The sequence below is a fragment of the Quercus robur genome, chromosome 7 (assembly GCF_932294415.1).
Source record: "Quercus robur chromosome 7, dhQueRobu3.1, whole genome shotgun sequence".
NCBI lineage: Eukaryota > Viridiplantae > Streptophyta > Magnoliopsida > Fagales > Fagaceae > Quercus > Quercus robur.
The window spans coordinates 40,265,781-40,281,153 of record NC_065540.1 but is presented as its reverse complement, the minus strand read 5'-3'; the positions used below and the strand labels follow the sequence as shown (position 1 = coordinate 40,281,153).

At 35.7% G+C, this 15,373-nt stretch overlaps 2 protein-coding genes and 1 long non-coding RNA gene across 3 annotated transcripts in view; 2 read left to right on the top strand and 1 right to left on the bottom strand.

The window, feature by feature from the left end:
- Nucleotides 1–75: 75 nt before the first annotated feature.
- Nucleotides 76–1,768, top strand: LOC126693431 (plasma membrane ATPase 2-like). The gene is made up of 3 exons (XM_050389388.1): nt 76–998; nt 1,129–1,210; nt 1,416–1,768. The coding sequence occupies exons 1-3, from the start codon at nt 954–956 to the stop codon at nt 1,595–1,597; spliced, it is 309 nt and encodes a 102-aa protein (XP_050245345.1). The 5' UTR covers nt 76–953; the 3' UTR covers nt 1,598–1,768.
- Nucleotides 1,769–3,474: 1,706 nt separating this feature from the next.
- Nucleotides 3,475–4,398, bottom strand: LOC126691401 (uncharacterized). Its single transcript, XM_050386448.1, has 2 exons — nt 4,188–4,398; nt 3,475–4,106 (listed from the first exon to the last, which is right to left on the bottom strand). Exons 1-2 carry the CDS (start codon nt 4,396–4,398, stop codon nt 3,475–3,477), a joined length of 843 nt encoding a protein of 280 aa, XP_050242405.1.
- Nucleotides 4,399–12,823: 8,425 nt separating this feature from the next.
- Nucleotides 12,824–15,373, top strand: part of LOC126693429 (uncharacterized) — a 71,279-nt gene continuing 68,729 nt past the window's right edge. The window contains exon 1 of the long non-coding RNA XR_007645355.1: nt 12,824–13,096. This is a non-coding gene — a long non-coding RNA (uncharacterized LOC126693429). The remainder of the gene's footprint in view (nt 13,097–15,373) is intronic.

Sequence of the window (15,373 nt, the reverse complement as noted above, 5' to 3'; positions counted from 1 at the left end):
AAAAGTTATTATCAGATACATTTTCAAATTTTCAATTGCATTGGGTTTTGATTATAATTATTCCTTTATTTGTAGACACATAGATATCATTGTTATATCAAACCTCTTGAAGCATTGGAAGGTGAAGATTCCAGGAAAAGAAGGCGGACCGCTTCTTCATCATGCAGGGCTTGTTCAAGCTTTATCAGATCATTTTCTGTTTTTTCCTACTTTCAATTTCCCATTGTGTCATTGAGCTCTAACATATTATTATGGAAGAAAAAATAATGTATAATTGGAATTATTTATAATAAAAACGAAATATGAAATGAAAAAACCTTGTTACTGTACCACAGATTCTCAAATGACACTTTAAGCTTGTTGGCCTTTGCTTCTGCTTCATTCATTCTGACTTGTAGCTTTTCTAGCAACATCTTCTTCTCTTGTACCTCTTCTATGGATTTTCTAGAAAATACTCCAAGGGATATGTGTGTGTGTCCACACAATAATCAATGGAATTATGCGTATTAGTGAACGAACTGAGATTTCTTGATGAAGCTCGTCAACATTCGATGCAGAAGATGCATTTGCTTCAGCACCGTATGCATGAGAGCCAGAAGATGCATCGACCAGGAAAAAATTGATAAAGAGATAGATAATCTAATTTGGACTTACATTTGATATCCATCTAAAGTGTGAACCTCCTTCAAATTCAGGATCCTTTGCTGAAAAGCAACTGCTTTTCCCATTTCATAATCTCTAACAAGAACTTGCTTCTTAGCATCACCCTGGAAGCTTGATTCCCAGACTCAAAGTTGCTACTTGTCATTTTTATGTCTAAGCAATAAGCATGCAAAATATATCCGAAACTTTTGTAGTACCAAACATGATTGTTACACATAACTTGTCATGTGTTTTCTTCATAGTTTTGTTTCTATATTTATGTTGTTTAATGGTAAAACTAATTAGCTTGCATGAATATACAGATATATGCTGTCTCCATAACCATAAGGACAGTGGTAAGCTAGGATTATTTTGCATTTCAGTACTTTTTGTTTAGTTCATTTTCACTAGCTTAAGTGCTAAAGGTTTAATTCTTGCTTTTTTGTTTCAACTTTTGTATAATTCTTCAACGCAACCTTTTTGCAGCTTGGTTTCGTGCTCCTAGCTTTGATATGGGAATATAACTTCCCACCTTTCATGGTTCTGATAATTACAATACTGAATGATGGTATTATTTCAAAGAGCCTCTTGCAAATATTTCTTTCTTTTTTCTATTACTTAGCTGGTATTCTTGGCCTCGTTTTATTTCTAAAGAAACTAAAGACTTTGCAAAAAATATATAATAAATTAAATTGATAAAGATTTGAATGATAGATTTTTGTTACTACCATATATGGGAAATGTGATCAAATTCTATTTGTGATTTGTATTAGGGACCATCATGACGATTTCAAAGGACCGGGTAAAGCCATCTCCAATGCCTGAAAGTTGGAAGTTGAATGAAATATTTGAGACCAGCACTTTCATTGGCACATATCTTGCTTTGGTTACCGTCTTAAAAGGATGGATAACTTTCTTTTCCGTGCCATTTCTTAGTGTGATTGCAAATTTTTGATAGAGAGAACTATGTATTGAGCTTTGGATATTTAAGCCTTGATTGGCAGAGATTTTATGTTTTGTTAGGTGACTCCTAGAAAATAATGGTACTTGACACATTTTTATATTAAAAGCTTATGTGTCTCATATTATTTGGAGTTAAGATCATTTCACTATATTGCCAAAAGCACTAATTTGGTGATATGGAGAGGAGTAATTTTTTGAATGCAATGCATCTATAGGTTACGTTGCTGTTCTGAACGTCAAGCATATTGGAATTTTGAAATGGAGGTAGCATCACATGTATGGTGCAATAAAATCCTTGGGATATATGTGAGTAATCGCATTAACTGATGCTTTGCTTTCTTCTTGAGTTATTGTTGTGTGTTTTTTTTTTTGTTTTTTTTGTTTTTTTTGTTTTTTTTGTTTTTTTTGTTTTGCTTAACATGTTTATGTTGCTTATAGTTTTCCTAAAAACAGTCACAGCTAAAAATCTTTAGGTAATCCAATCCCTCTCCCCATTATTGCCAACAAAGAAAAAACAAGGGTAAATGTGAGACGAGAGTCAATTTCTATGAATTACAATGAGCATATAAATTTTTACATTTCATATTTGAAAATAGAGTATATGTGAATTGAAGATGATCAGTCATATGCATGTCATTTATATAACCTAAAAATAATGCTAGTTGGAAGGCATAACAACATAGGAGCCGGTGATTCCAATTAATTTAAGATTGAATGCGGCAAAAGCTACTTCCATGAGGAGGACCATTTATGAACATGTATTTATTAGAATTTAGAGCTACTAGTATTGGTTTTAGTATTGGCATTGGCATTTGGGTAACACAGGAGCTCAATCAATTAGAGTTCAAAAAAAGAAAAAAAAAAAAAATCCAGTGTTCACATCTACCCCACATAAAAGGAGGTTGGGGGAGTAGTTAAAAAAAAAAAATACAAAAACATAAACACAACTTTTTCCCTTAAAAAGTTCTAAAATGCTCATTTGTACAAAAGAAAAAAAAAATGTGAGATTTAAAAAAAAAATCACAAAAAAAAGAAAAAAAGAAAAGAACTCGAGATTCTCAGTGGAACTCGAGTTTTATAGACTCGAGTTCTATTGAAGAACTCGAGTATTTAATTCTCGAGATCAAAAGAGCATCAATACTCTGTTTAGTTCGAGAGGTTGCTCTGTTTTTTCCAGTGGAACTCGAGTTTCATAGACTCGAGTTCTAATGGGAATTTTTTTTTTCTTTCGTTTTGCTCTGCTCATTCCTGAAATCATTCACTGGGAATTTTTATTTATTTATTTATTTATTTTTTTCCTGGACATAAAGGCAAACCAGAAATTGAAATGTGTGCATGCACCTGCTGAGAAATAGAGATAAAGAAGCTAAGAATGTAATCCATAAACACTCATTGAGAGGCAGAGAAGCTGAGAATGTAAATGCACTTAAATTACATCAAAACGCGTTCTCAGTAGGCACCAAACTATAGAAACTTTTACGCTCTCTGCATAAACATGGTTTTACAATGCAAATGCACTTACATCACAGCAAAAGGCATTCTCAATATCAACATTCTAAACATGCCCAACCATGCTTAATTTGCAGTTCTAACCATACTACTTAAATCACAATCTTCATAGAGGTACATTGGATAGAGAATTACAAGTACATTCAACAAAAACCAAAAAGTTCACATAGAGCCAATACAGCATAGTCACTTTTCCTAAGATCGGCGATCCGCACGACAAAAACGTCATAACGTCATCCATGGAAGCATGCCTGAAAAACGTATAGTAATCACGTTAGGAGACAAGATAGTAAACATTAGGTAAACATGGAATGAACAACAATTATTTAACCGATGCATAACTTTTTGCCATCTACCTACCTAGTGTGGAACATGACTGCTTGTGGAAGTGCCACGGGGCTGCGGACATTTTCTGCGGTTATGCCCGGAAGCATGACACAGTCCAAATGTTTGCTTGGGTTGACTCTCTATCAAATCTACGACCTCCCTCCGCCATCCCGGTTCTCGATCCTTATTCCTCACTCCATCCATCTCATTCCTTATTCTTGACTTCACTGGTTGACCTTTGGCCCGTAACAATGTTGGATTAGGCAACCACTTTGGCCCCATGGGATCCCTCCACAATGACTGTGACTTAGGAACCACAAATGCATGTTTATAAGTGTTAAGGGCATTGTTCAAACCATAACATGGGTGAATATATGTAGTCGAATCAATATGTAAATAGTCATATACTTTAATTGCATGTGAACACGGGATCCCTATGTTTTGCCATTTCCCACAACTGCATGTTCTTTCCTGTAACCGAACTTCATAACTGTGGTTTCCCCTTCTTGCACTACACGTGTTGAGTTGAGTAACTACTTGAAATATCAGCTCTTCATTGCTAAATGGCTTGAGATAGTGTTTCTCAGATTTACGCTTATTTCCATCCCACGTGAATAAGGCATATTCACTCCATTTCTTACCCTCTAAGAACTCAAAATGGTATTCTTTGCCCCGATTGTGGAAATATTGAACAAGTTTGTTCTAAGTGAACTCAACGAACGTGGCAATAGGAAGGCCCTGTGCACCTTTCAGTACGCCATTGAAGCACTCTGATATATTGGTTATCATTGCCCCAAAACGTCTCCCACCATCATGTGACTGAGTCCACATATCCACGGACTCGCCCATTAGGTATGTGTATTGAAGATAATCTTGATTCTTTTCCTTGCCATCCTTCCCCATCACCTTCTTCTTATTCCTAATGTCCTTAATTTCCACCTGCTTAATGGACTCCATTATGGTATAAAATTTCACTACCTGACTAGCATATCCCGCTTTCAACGCTAGTGACTTTAGAGTTGAGTTCTAAAAATGGGTGTTGAAGTTGCTAGCAACATGTTGAAGGCAATATCTATGAAATACCCGTGTTCTTCCATCATTCCTTCTAGGCCAGTTTGCAATGGCATTTTTGATACCAAGATGTCGGTCAGAAATTATGCAAATGCCTTCGTCAGGTATCACGTGGCCAATTGTTTCTCTAAGGCACTGTTAAAACCACCTCCAACTAGACCCTGACTCACAATCCACATCAGTAAAGGCGAGAGGGAATACCTTGTTGTTAGCGTCGGTTGCCATTGCGACCAACAACTTTCCCTGATATTTACCATACAGATGGGTCCCATCAATATTGATAACCGGCTTGCAGTATTTGAATCCTGATATACATGGATCGAAAGACCGAAACACATAATGCAACAATACGACGTCATCTTCATCGGTGGATGTGATATGCCATTAGCAACTTTTGCAACCTTTGGTAAGACTCTTCCCAATTCCCAAACATTTTCGCAATCGCCTTTTGTTTCGCATCCCATACCTTGTAGTAAGAAGGTTTATGGCCATTATATTTCGTCTCTATCATAGATTTGAGATGCTTAACTGGGGTAGTGTGATCCTCACATAACTTTTGATGGATGTCTGATGCAATAAAATTACAACTCATCATTCTACCATCATTTCGCACCCCAATCGGTATACAAGTGTGAGGACCTACATACATGGTGACCATCCATAGTTGGTGGAGATTGGGCTTTATAACTGTGCAGGCATACCATTTGCATGACTCATGCACGCATTTCGCATAAAGTTTTTTCGTCTTCAACCTAGTGATCGTAAAATGTTTGTTTTCCTTTAGGGCACAAGTTGTTAATACGCGCTTCACCTCCTCTTTATTGGCAAAAGTCAACCCTTTGCATAAATTCATCCACTCTCTCCAAGTAGACACAAATGGCATCTCAATATGTGAAGGATCAACCATATTTTCCCAAGTATTTGCAGAGAAGGACAATGCAGGAGGTGCCTAGGCAGGGATTGTGTTCGTAATGTTTTGGACACTAATAACATTGTCTGCATAAGGTTCACTATCATCTAATGTCTCAACGTCATCAATGTCCCTCTCAAAGTCCCCAAAGTCCCCTTTGCCAATCATGTCTTCATACTCATCTCTATCGACAAAATCTTCACCGTTAATGGCAATATTCTCATCAATATAGTCGTTATCATCATTGTTAATAGCAGTAGTCTCATCAACATAGTCGTCATCGTCATCATCATTATCATCATCATCACCATCGGCATGAATATCATTATCCTCTACATGTGTAGAATACTCATATTGAGCATTCGGAACCGTAACCTGTAAGCTTGTGGTTGTTTGTTTGATATCCTCTTGCCAGACTGCACGTGGCTCCAACTGTATGTACAACTCAATGTTAGTTACTTCAGCTATTCTCTCCAACTTGTCAAACATGATCTTTACATGTTTGTCTGTTTCTATCGCCATATACTTGTAACTAATCTGGTGCTTCAAGATTTCATTTGGCATATGATAAGTAATTTTTATGTTGTGCATAACAGGATTCTCACACAACTCTTCCATGACAATCTTCTTCAATTCGTCAAGGGTCTTGAACCTACGATCAATTTGGGTATAATAGGTCTTTATACCCGGCCCTTCAAATGGCAATCCCTTGTTCGCATTGACATTCTTAAGCGGACCACCGTGGTGTAGGATTATATCAACTTCAGGCATTGTGAACCTGTTCAAGTCAAGTTACTATGTTAGTTAAATCACATAGCCGTAAAGTGGGGGAAAAAAAGTAATGTGATCTTAAGGTTGAACATATTCAAGCCAGAATTTTCATAGGTAATTACTAGTTTTATAGCCATTATGTAACTTGTGGTACTCATGGTTCTAAGTTTGGCTTCAGAACAAAATTTGAAACATATCTAGTGGAGCAACCCCAAAAGCATCAATTAATGTTACTTGACACCATACATGTGATGCTATTACTCACATCTAGTTTTATCCGAAGCATTAACTGATTAATAGCAAGTAATGGCTTGTTCAAGCTTTATGATACCAATTCATTACATTCATTCACTACACATTTCATACCCAAAATAATGATGAGTAAAGTAAAAAAAACTTGTAAGATTATGATAAAAATAAAAGTCTAGAAATGATGAATAAAATTTTGATAACAAAATGGGCAAATAAATACTCAAAAAATTAACACTAACAAAACAAAGTTCTATAATTCACAATATTGGAAAATTAACTAACTTATGTCAACTATCTACAAAATAAATAGTCAAACTCAACCCACACCATAGACAACTAATATCCAACTACAATGACAATCAAATTATGCAAACCCTTACTTGAGATATGAATTTGTTAAGAGGGAAGAGCAGTGAGAGAGGTAGTGTGGTGAGTGAGAGTGAGAGGCAATGTGGTGTAAGAGTTATGGGTGAGTGAGATAGTTAGTGAGGCTGGGAGATTTAGTGAGGATGCTCTGTTTTTGGGTGAGAAGGCTGTGTAAAGGAGCTATCTGTGAGCACTTGTGTTATACGGGCTGAGTGAAGCGTGTAATGTTTTTATTATTTTGCCCAGTGGAACTCGAGTCTTTAAGACTCGAGTTCCTTGAAATGTTTCATCAGATATTTCTTTAGTTATACGGGCTGAGTGAAGCGTGTAATGTTTTTCTCAATTTTGCCTAGTGGAACTCGAGTCTTTAAGACTTGAGTTCCTTGAAATGTTTCAACAGATTTTTCTTTACTTGTAACAGGTTTTTCTCTAAGAAAATCGAGTCTTTAAGACTCGATTTTTGTTTTGTGCAAAACGAGTCTTTAAGACTCGAGATCCAGGTGTTTCATTTGTCCAACTCAGCAGCACAAAGTAGGCAGAAAGCGAGTCTTTGAGACTCACTTTTTAAAGTAGATCTCGAGTTTCTAAAACTCGAGATGCTACTTTCCATTATTCTTTCAAACGTTGCCTAACTTACTCCATAGTTGCTCCTCACACTGCTAATCTGCCCATTCCCCCTTGGTTAGAGAAAAGAAAGAATGAATTAGGTTTTCAAGAGTCAATCTCTTGGAATATCTCATAAGTAGAGATTTCTTGGATTCAAATTCAATTAGTTACAATTAGGACAGCTTTACTTATTTATAGTTACATAAACAGGCTATTGAGTTAATTACAAGAACCTACCATGTGATTGGCCAAAGCCTAACAAATCTTATCACTTATATCACTAACAATCTTATCAACTACCTAACTTTTTGTTACAAGTAAAAGAAACTACTTATCACACAACATAAGCACCCTAGCTAGCTTTAAAAATGAACTGCATTTGGACTATCCCTCGTTGGAACCTGGGAAGCACGAGTGTGGCTCCAGAGCCGCCACACCTGACATGCACAGATGTGATGTGCGGTGGTCGACGCCGCTGACCACGCTTCCATGGCGAGTCCCTTTTATTTTTATTTTTTATTTTATTTTATTTTTTGTTTTCGGATTTGCGCCGATTCGGACAGTATCGGCCGAAATGGGCTTTGAATCAGGCCGAAATTCGTGTAAAAAAAAGAAAAAAGGTTGTGTTGATGATGATAGTCTCGTCTCAAAATTATTCTGCCCCTTTCAAGTGTGAACAGAGAAGATGAAAAAAAAACATGGGCAAGATGAAGCAGACGATTTTACTTGTGAAAGGAAGATGAAGAAGGGAATTAGACAGACCCACGGTAAAGATGTTAGAAAGAAAGGCTGGAAGAAACTTGAATATAAAGAAAGATAAAGGTTACAAATTTAAGTAAACAAAATGAGTAGGTGGGGATGTCAGGATGTGGGTGCTTCTCACGTGGGCGCATCTAGGAATTAGGAAAAACTAAAAAGTAATTAGCTGGATTGTTTAGAATTAGCTAATATGTGAGTCTTTTACAAAAGAGCCACGGTAAATGTTTTTCTTTTTTAAAATAAAAATCTTATTTATTTGATTATTTAGATAAAAAATTATATATATATATGCTGCCTAATCCCTAAATTTATCTCAAATTTTGTCAAAATACACTATATTATCTACTATTGCTCTTAAATTGGTATATGTTTACAATTATATGAAAAAATATGTTTAGCAATATATAGAAAATGTAAATAAAAATATTTTAAATAATATTTTAATAAACGTATCCCACCGCATCCGTACCCTACTTTTTCAAAAATTGCCGAGTTGCCACACCTGCACCCACACCCGCATCCGAACCCGCACTTGTGCTTCATAGGTTGGAACACACTTGCCTCAAGTTGTAAGTGGATCTGATGCATGATAGGGTAGCAAGTGATGCACATTTGTTGACAGTTCCATCCTGACACTGGTGCTAATCGACTAAGCCAATGCTGGCAAGTAGAGGGCGAAGCTTGTTTTGATGTAGGTGCGGTGATGACACTGGAGCTGCAATCCTTCACCGATGAACAGTCGAACTGAATCGATGAGGAATAAAAGGTTAGGTTTTTATTTTTTAAAAAGAAACGTGTCGTTTCATTTAGAGGTTAAAAAAAAAAAAAAACACAACACAAAACCCAAAACGACGCCGCTTTGGGCTAGGTTTTGTGTAGTATAAATATGTTTTTTTTCTCTCCAAAAACCCAAACTCTCTCGGCTCGTCACTCTCGGAATGGCTGGCACTCTGCCTCACCGGTCACCACAGCTGCCATTGGTAACTCCCTCTACTTTCTCTCCAAAGTCCAAATAGTGAGTCTAGAGTCTAGTAGTCATTTAGTTTTTTTTTCCCAACTTTTTTATTTTTTAGGTAGATTGAGTGAGTCTAGAGTTATCACTGAACACTAATCACTCTCTCTCTCTCCCTTGAAAAGTAATAGTTTTTTTTTTTTTTTTCCTGCATTTTAATTTTTTAGGGAGATTGAGAATTGAGAGATTTTTCACTCTTTTCCAATCCTTCTTTTGGAGGTAATCTCTAATCAATCACTATTTAGAATTTTTATTTTAATATTTAGTAACCACTGCTTTAAGATATATATAATTAGCATTTATGTTATATTTATATTGAGAATAATATAAAGAATTCCTTTTTAATTTATGTTATTATCTTTATATGTATTGGAAAATTTTATCGGAAATCAATATAATTTTTTTTATATCAATGTTTCTTTTACTGTTTTACTTTGCTATTGATTTTTTTTTTTTTAATTTATTTTATTTAATTACTGAATATGGGATATAACATACTTACATTGGTTGGTAGATTGTGAAAAAATAAATTTGATCTTGAGAAAAAACTGATTGACTTCTGTTATTGTTTTTAGTGACATTATGAATTGTTAAGTGATGACTAATGACTATTCTTGTTGCCTTGTTAGACCTAGTTGAGTAATTATTGCTATTGTTGGATTTAGTTGTGACATTTATTGATTGAGAGTAAGTTATTTGACATTGTATTTACTAGAAATATTATTATTTGACATTGTTGTGCAAACTTTGTTTTTTTGTTGGTTGGAATTTTTTTTTATTAGATGGAAGTCGATGCTCCACTTGGATTTGATGCACCTGGGGACCCTTTTTCTCCTGGTAGTGCTAGCCCACCTGAACCTGCAACACCTATTGGACTTGGTGCATCACTTCCCCCACTGCCACCTAAACAGGGTGGTAAGAACCCATCTATAGTATGGAAGCACTTCACTAAGTTGCCCAGTGGTGATCCCAAGAAACCAAAGTCACAATGCAATTATTGTAAAAAATCAATATAATTGCCATGGCAAGACAAATGGTACTTCGGGAATGTTGCACCACATGAATGTTTGTAAGAAGTGGCATTTTTTCCAGTGATGATAAGGAAATTTTTTTGTCTTTCTAAGTTAAGAAGGTAGGGGAAAGTGGTTCAAATGTGCTAGTGGTTGCAAACTATAGTGAAGAGAGGATAAGGATGGCATTGGCAAGGATGATCATCGTTGATGAACTACCTTTTAAATTTGTTGACTGCCAAGACTTTCAAGAATTTATGGAAATAGTTGAACCAAGGTTTCCTATTCCCAATCGCACTACTATTGTAAGGGCTTGTATGAAAATTTATTTTAGTGAGGTGGATATTTTGAGAAGGGCTTTTGTTGGGCAATGGGTTTGTGTGACAACGGATACTTGGACCTCCATACAAAACTTGAATTACATGGTAGTCACCGCCCACTTCATTGATAGTGATTGGACTTACCAAAAGAAAATCTTGAACTTTTGCCCTATTGGTAATCATAAAGGGGACAGGGACACCATAGGTAGGGCGGTTGGGTTATGTTTGTTGAAGTGGGGTATAGACCAATTGTTTACGATTGCCACAAACAATGCTAGTTCTAATGATGTGGCAATCAATTATGTGAAGAAGAAACCAAAAGAAAGAGATAATAGCATATTGGGTGATGAGTTCATGCATATGCGTTGTTAAGCGTATATCTTGAATTTGATAGTGCAAAGTGGGTTGAAGTCCATTCATGAATCAATTGTTAAGGTTTAGGATGCAATGCAATATGTGAAAGCCTTTCTCAGAAGGTTTGAGAAGTTTTAAGAATGTGTTGATAAGGAGAAAATTAAAGCAAAATGTTTGTTATCCCTTGATGTGCTAACAAGGTGGAATTCAACTTATCTTATGTTAGATTGTGCTTTGAAATTTGTGAGAGCATTTGATAGGTTGGAAGAGGAGGATGGACATTACAATCTTTATTTTTTTATTTTTTGAAGTGGATGAAAATGGGAAAAAGCCCATTGGTCCTTGCTATCTTGATTGGGAAAATGTCAAGACCTTTGTGGCATTTCTTGGCATATTTTATGAGGCAACACTTAGATTTTCTAGGTCCTTGTTTGTCACTTCCATGAGCTAATCAGCATTGAAGATCAATTGCAACAGTTGTGAAGTGTTGATGGGGATCCTCTTTTGAGGAGTATGGCAGGAGAGATGAAAAAAAAATGATAAGTATTAGGGAAGTATAGAAAATATCAATTTGGTACTTTTTGTTGCTGTTGTTTTTGACCCAAGGTATAAATTAAAGTATGTCGAGTTTTGGTTCAGGGAATGGTATAGGAAGGACAAGGGGGATGTGATGAGCTCTAGGGTTCAAGATGCGTCGAAGAGATTGTATATGGACAGAGTGGGTCAAAATGGAGCGTCGAGTTCTAGTGGTAAATGTAGTAGTGCTTCATTGTGTAGGGCCTCCGAACCAAGTGTTGGTAATGCTTCCGATCACCTTAAAAGGTATAATATCAGGTTTATGCAACACTTGGTGGATGAAGACAGTGTAGAATGCAAATCTGAGTTGGATAGGTATCTGTGGGAATCTTTTGAGGATCCTAACATGGAAGGTTTAGGCATTATGATGTAGAGGAAGGTGAATTCTTCTAGATATCAAGTCCTTTCCCAAATTGCCCATGATGTGTTGGTTATTCATGTCTCTATTGTCGCATCCAAGTCTGCTTTTAGTACAGGGGAGCGTGTTTTGGATTCATTCCATAGTTCACTATCTCCTAATACAGTTGAAGCCCTTATTTGTACCTATAATTAGTTGAAGGATGCGAAGAAAAAAAGACCAATGAATCTTCAAGAGTGCATGGATAATGTGGAGGATATGGAGGGTTTTGAGATTGACACTAGTGTTTAAAAAAAAAAAAAAAGTGCATTTTGTTTATTGTATGCATCAATTGCTTTTATATTTGCTCAATGCTTAAATATCATTTTGTTTTGAATGAGATAGTAGAAATTGCATCAGTTTGCCTAATGCCTATGGAGGAGGATCCAAGCACCATTGTATTGTATAATGATGAGTGATATGCTGCTCTTTGCTTGGAGTTAGTTAGTAGTTAGTATTATGTAAGTATATTTGCTATTATTATTCGTTTGTGCTAATTATAAATATTTTATTGTTTATAAATGTTTTATTGTTATTAACATGTGTTTATTTTGTTTTGTTTAGTATTCTGTAGGAGTTCTAGAATGATGCATAGTGTACAGACTGACAAATTCACTAGAATTAGCATTCTTTTGCCTATATGCTAATTACATTTGTACATGTTATTGGTAGTGAACTTTTCACTAATGGTAGTTACTAGTTAGTCATGGATGAAAGCTATTGATTGATAAGAACCCAAAGCAACCTTTTGAAACTCTAACTTCACTTCCTCTTTCCTCTTAATTGTTTTCAATTGGCAATATGCTATCCCTCACTGCTTCTTCTTCTTTGGATGCTAGAAAGGTGTTATCAAGGAATAAAGCTATACCTTCTTCTTTGCATGTATTGGCTGCCATTGATGAATCAGATACCACATTAAAAAAAAAAAAAAAAACCCTAGTTGCTGCATTTTCCTTATCATTCTTGGTCTGCAAGAATAGTTTTTGTTGATAGCTTGCATATTTTTGAAAGGCAGAAATTGTTTTTGCAATTTTCGCTTCATTTTGAACCATTCTTGGATCTTTCCTTTATCCTTCCTAATTCTTTGAACTTGGAGTTGTTCCACCAGGTTGAAGCTCTCCCTCTTAGCTTTATGGAGACTTAACTTCACCTCTTAGAATCTTGGACTTCATGGTACTCATAGATCCTCTTAATTTGATTCAACCAGTCCAAAGATTCTTCAGTATTCAGGCTCCCTTTGTATTTTGGAAGGTAAACTTTGATGTTTGGCTCACATTTTGGTTTCTCTTTGAGGAACTTGCAAATGCACAAGACCTGGCCTTGGTTCTTGCACAGGCACTTTCTGATTTCTTTTCACAGGTTGGTCTAATAGGTTGTTGAAGTTGCTGTTACTATCTGCATCAACATTTTCAGATTGTTCAAAATCACTTATGTTATGATGAAGCTGACTTCTCCTTACTTCCTCAATCAAGGTAGCAATCCGCCCCCCTTAGTAGCTCCACAGTCTGCTCCATTGTCACTTGGGGGTTCTTCTTCTTGGTTTGGTTGCAGCTGCCTGGGATGAACCTGCACCTTAGGTTCACATGTTGCCAAAATTTTTTTGTTCCTTCTATTGTATACTGCTGGTGCCATCTACACAAATCCTTAAGGTCACTAGTAGAGAATAAGAAAATGAGTGCAATGATTGAATCTTGACTTATTCTATAGGATAGAAAGGACTAGGAAGGACTTGAATTCTGAAATGAATCTCAAACTCTGATAACAAATTATGATGGAGGAAAATGGTGAAAATGAAAGCCAAGTTGTTGAGAGAAAAGAAAGAATGAATCTTCAATAGACACTATTGGAATAATACCTCATAGGTAGAGATTTCTTGGATTTAAATTCAAATAGTTACAATGAAGGCGTCTTTGCTTATTTATAGTCACATAAGCAAGCTACTGAGTTAGTTACAAGAACCTACCATGTGGACAAATTACACCAATACTAAAACTCAAGTCTTAGAGGCTTAAGTTCGTCACCAAACTCGAGTCTCAAAGACTTCTCATTTTTCAGATCTACTTCTATAGATCTCAAGTCTAAGAGACTCGAGTTCCATGTGGACAAATTGTTCCACGCCTACATTAGAACCCGAGTCTCAAAAGACTCAAGAGGCTAGTTTACAAAATAGTTTAAAAAACATGCCTACTAATAAAAATGTTTCAAAAATCATGTTAAATGCAAATTGCCTTCTTTCAATTGTGTCAATTTGGTTCTTAACCTTTTAGAGCCTTGTCAATTTACTTCTTGCCATTACCTCTTAAATGAAAATTACTGACATCGCAAACAGCCAAAATAAAAAATTAGTTTATTGCCACATCAACAAAAATTAATTTTTTGTTTTGGCCGTTAGCCAAGTAAGCAATTTTCATCAAAGAGATAACAACAGGGACTAAATTGACACGACATTGAAAAGTTAGGAACCAAATTAACACAATTGAAAATATATCGACCAAATTGAAATATAGTGTAAAGGATAGATACCAAATACAAAACAAACATGAAAGTTGAAACACTCACATAGTACGAAGGGGTGGGGAAGGGGTCATTTTGGTGTTTTCTTAAAACCCCTATCTTCCCCCATTTATCTCCTGAAATCTCTCTAAATTGGAGAGATTAGATTTTGGTGGGCTCGGGGAGAAAGCACATGGGCCCCACCAAAATTCCCTCCCCTTCCCTCTTCCCCTCCCAGCACTCCATCCATCCATTTTCTCTCAATTCTTTTCTATCCTCTGAATTTCACCTCCAAACAAACATAGCCTAATGGAAAATTACAATTTTCCACCTTAATCTTTTACTCCTATTATTTTTAACCTCTTAAATTATCACAATTAACCCCCAACCCCCCCCCCCCCCCCCCAAAAAAAAAAAAAAAAAAAAAAGAACGATTCTACAATTTACTTGTTATCATTTACTTTGGCGTTAATTTTGACTGAATTAAATATTGAAAGACAACTCACCCATTTTTCCAATCTCAAAAGTCAATAAATGGAGAGAGAGAGAGAGAGAGAGAGAGAGAGAGAGAGAGAGAGAGAGAGAGAGAGAGGTAAATTGGTTTTTCAATGCCAAATTTTGTCATACAACACGAAAACATATAGCAAGGGGAGAAGTAGAGTTATAATTTTGGGAAATCAACTGTCCATTTCAATAACTTAGAAGGGTATGCATAAGTGGAATGGAAGATTAAGGTAAAAAAGTGCAATTTTTTAAACTTCTCCAGTCATTGGTTGAACTTAACAACTATATTATTTAACAGTTTTTTCTTTTTAAATTAAAATTTTGAAAATCCTATGATTGGATTACATACATGCCAAATTTCTAGTTAGTAAGAGCTTGTCTGGAGGGAAGATTTTTGTTTTTGTTTTCAAAACAGTATGAAAATGATTTTCAAAAAAGTGAAATTGAAACTAGTTTTCAGATAATAATTTTTACATTATAGTTCTTGGCTCCCACTTTTAAGAAAAAAAATTTCAAAATACTAAAAAAAAA

Excerpts from the sequence above, each read along its gene's own strand:
- LOC126693431 (XM_050389388.1), top strand. The coding sequence starts at position 954 with ATGAATATACAGATATATGCTGTCTCCATAACCATAAGGACAGTG. Across the intron at positions 999-1,128 it reads CCATAACCATAAGGACAGTG|CTTGGTTTCGTGCTCCTAGC; the intron begins GTAAGCTAGGAT and ends ACCTTTTTGCAG. Across the intron at positions 1,211-1,415 it reads AATTACAATACTGAATGATG|GGACCATCATGACGATTTCA; the intron begins GTATTATTTCAA and ends GATTTGTATTAG.
- LOC126691401 (XM_050386448.1), bottom strand. The coding sequence starts at position 4,398 with ATGGAGTCCATTAAGCAGGTGGAAATTAAGGACATTAGGAATAAGAAG. Across the intron at positions 4,107-4,187 it reads CTTCAATGGCGTACTGAAAG|AATACCATTTTGAGTTCTTA; the intron begins GTGCACAGGGCC and ends ATCGGGGCAAAG.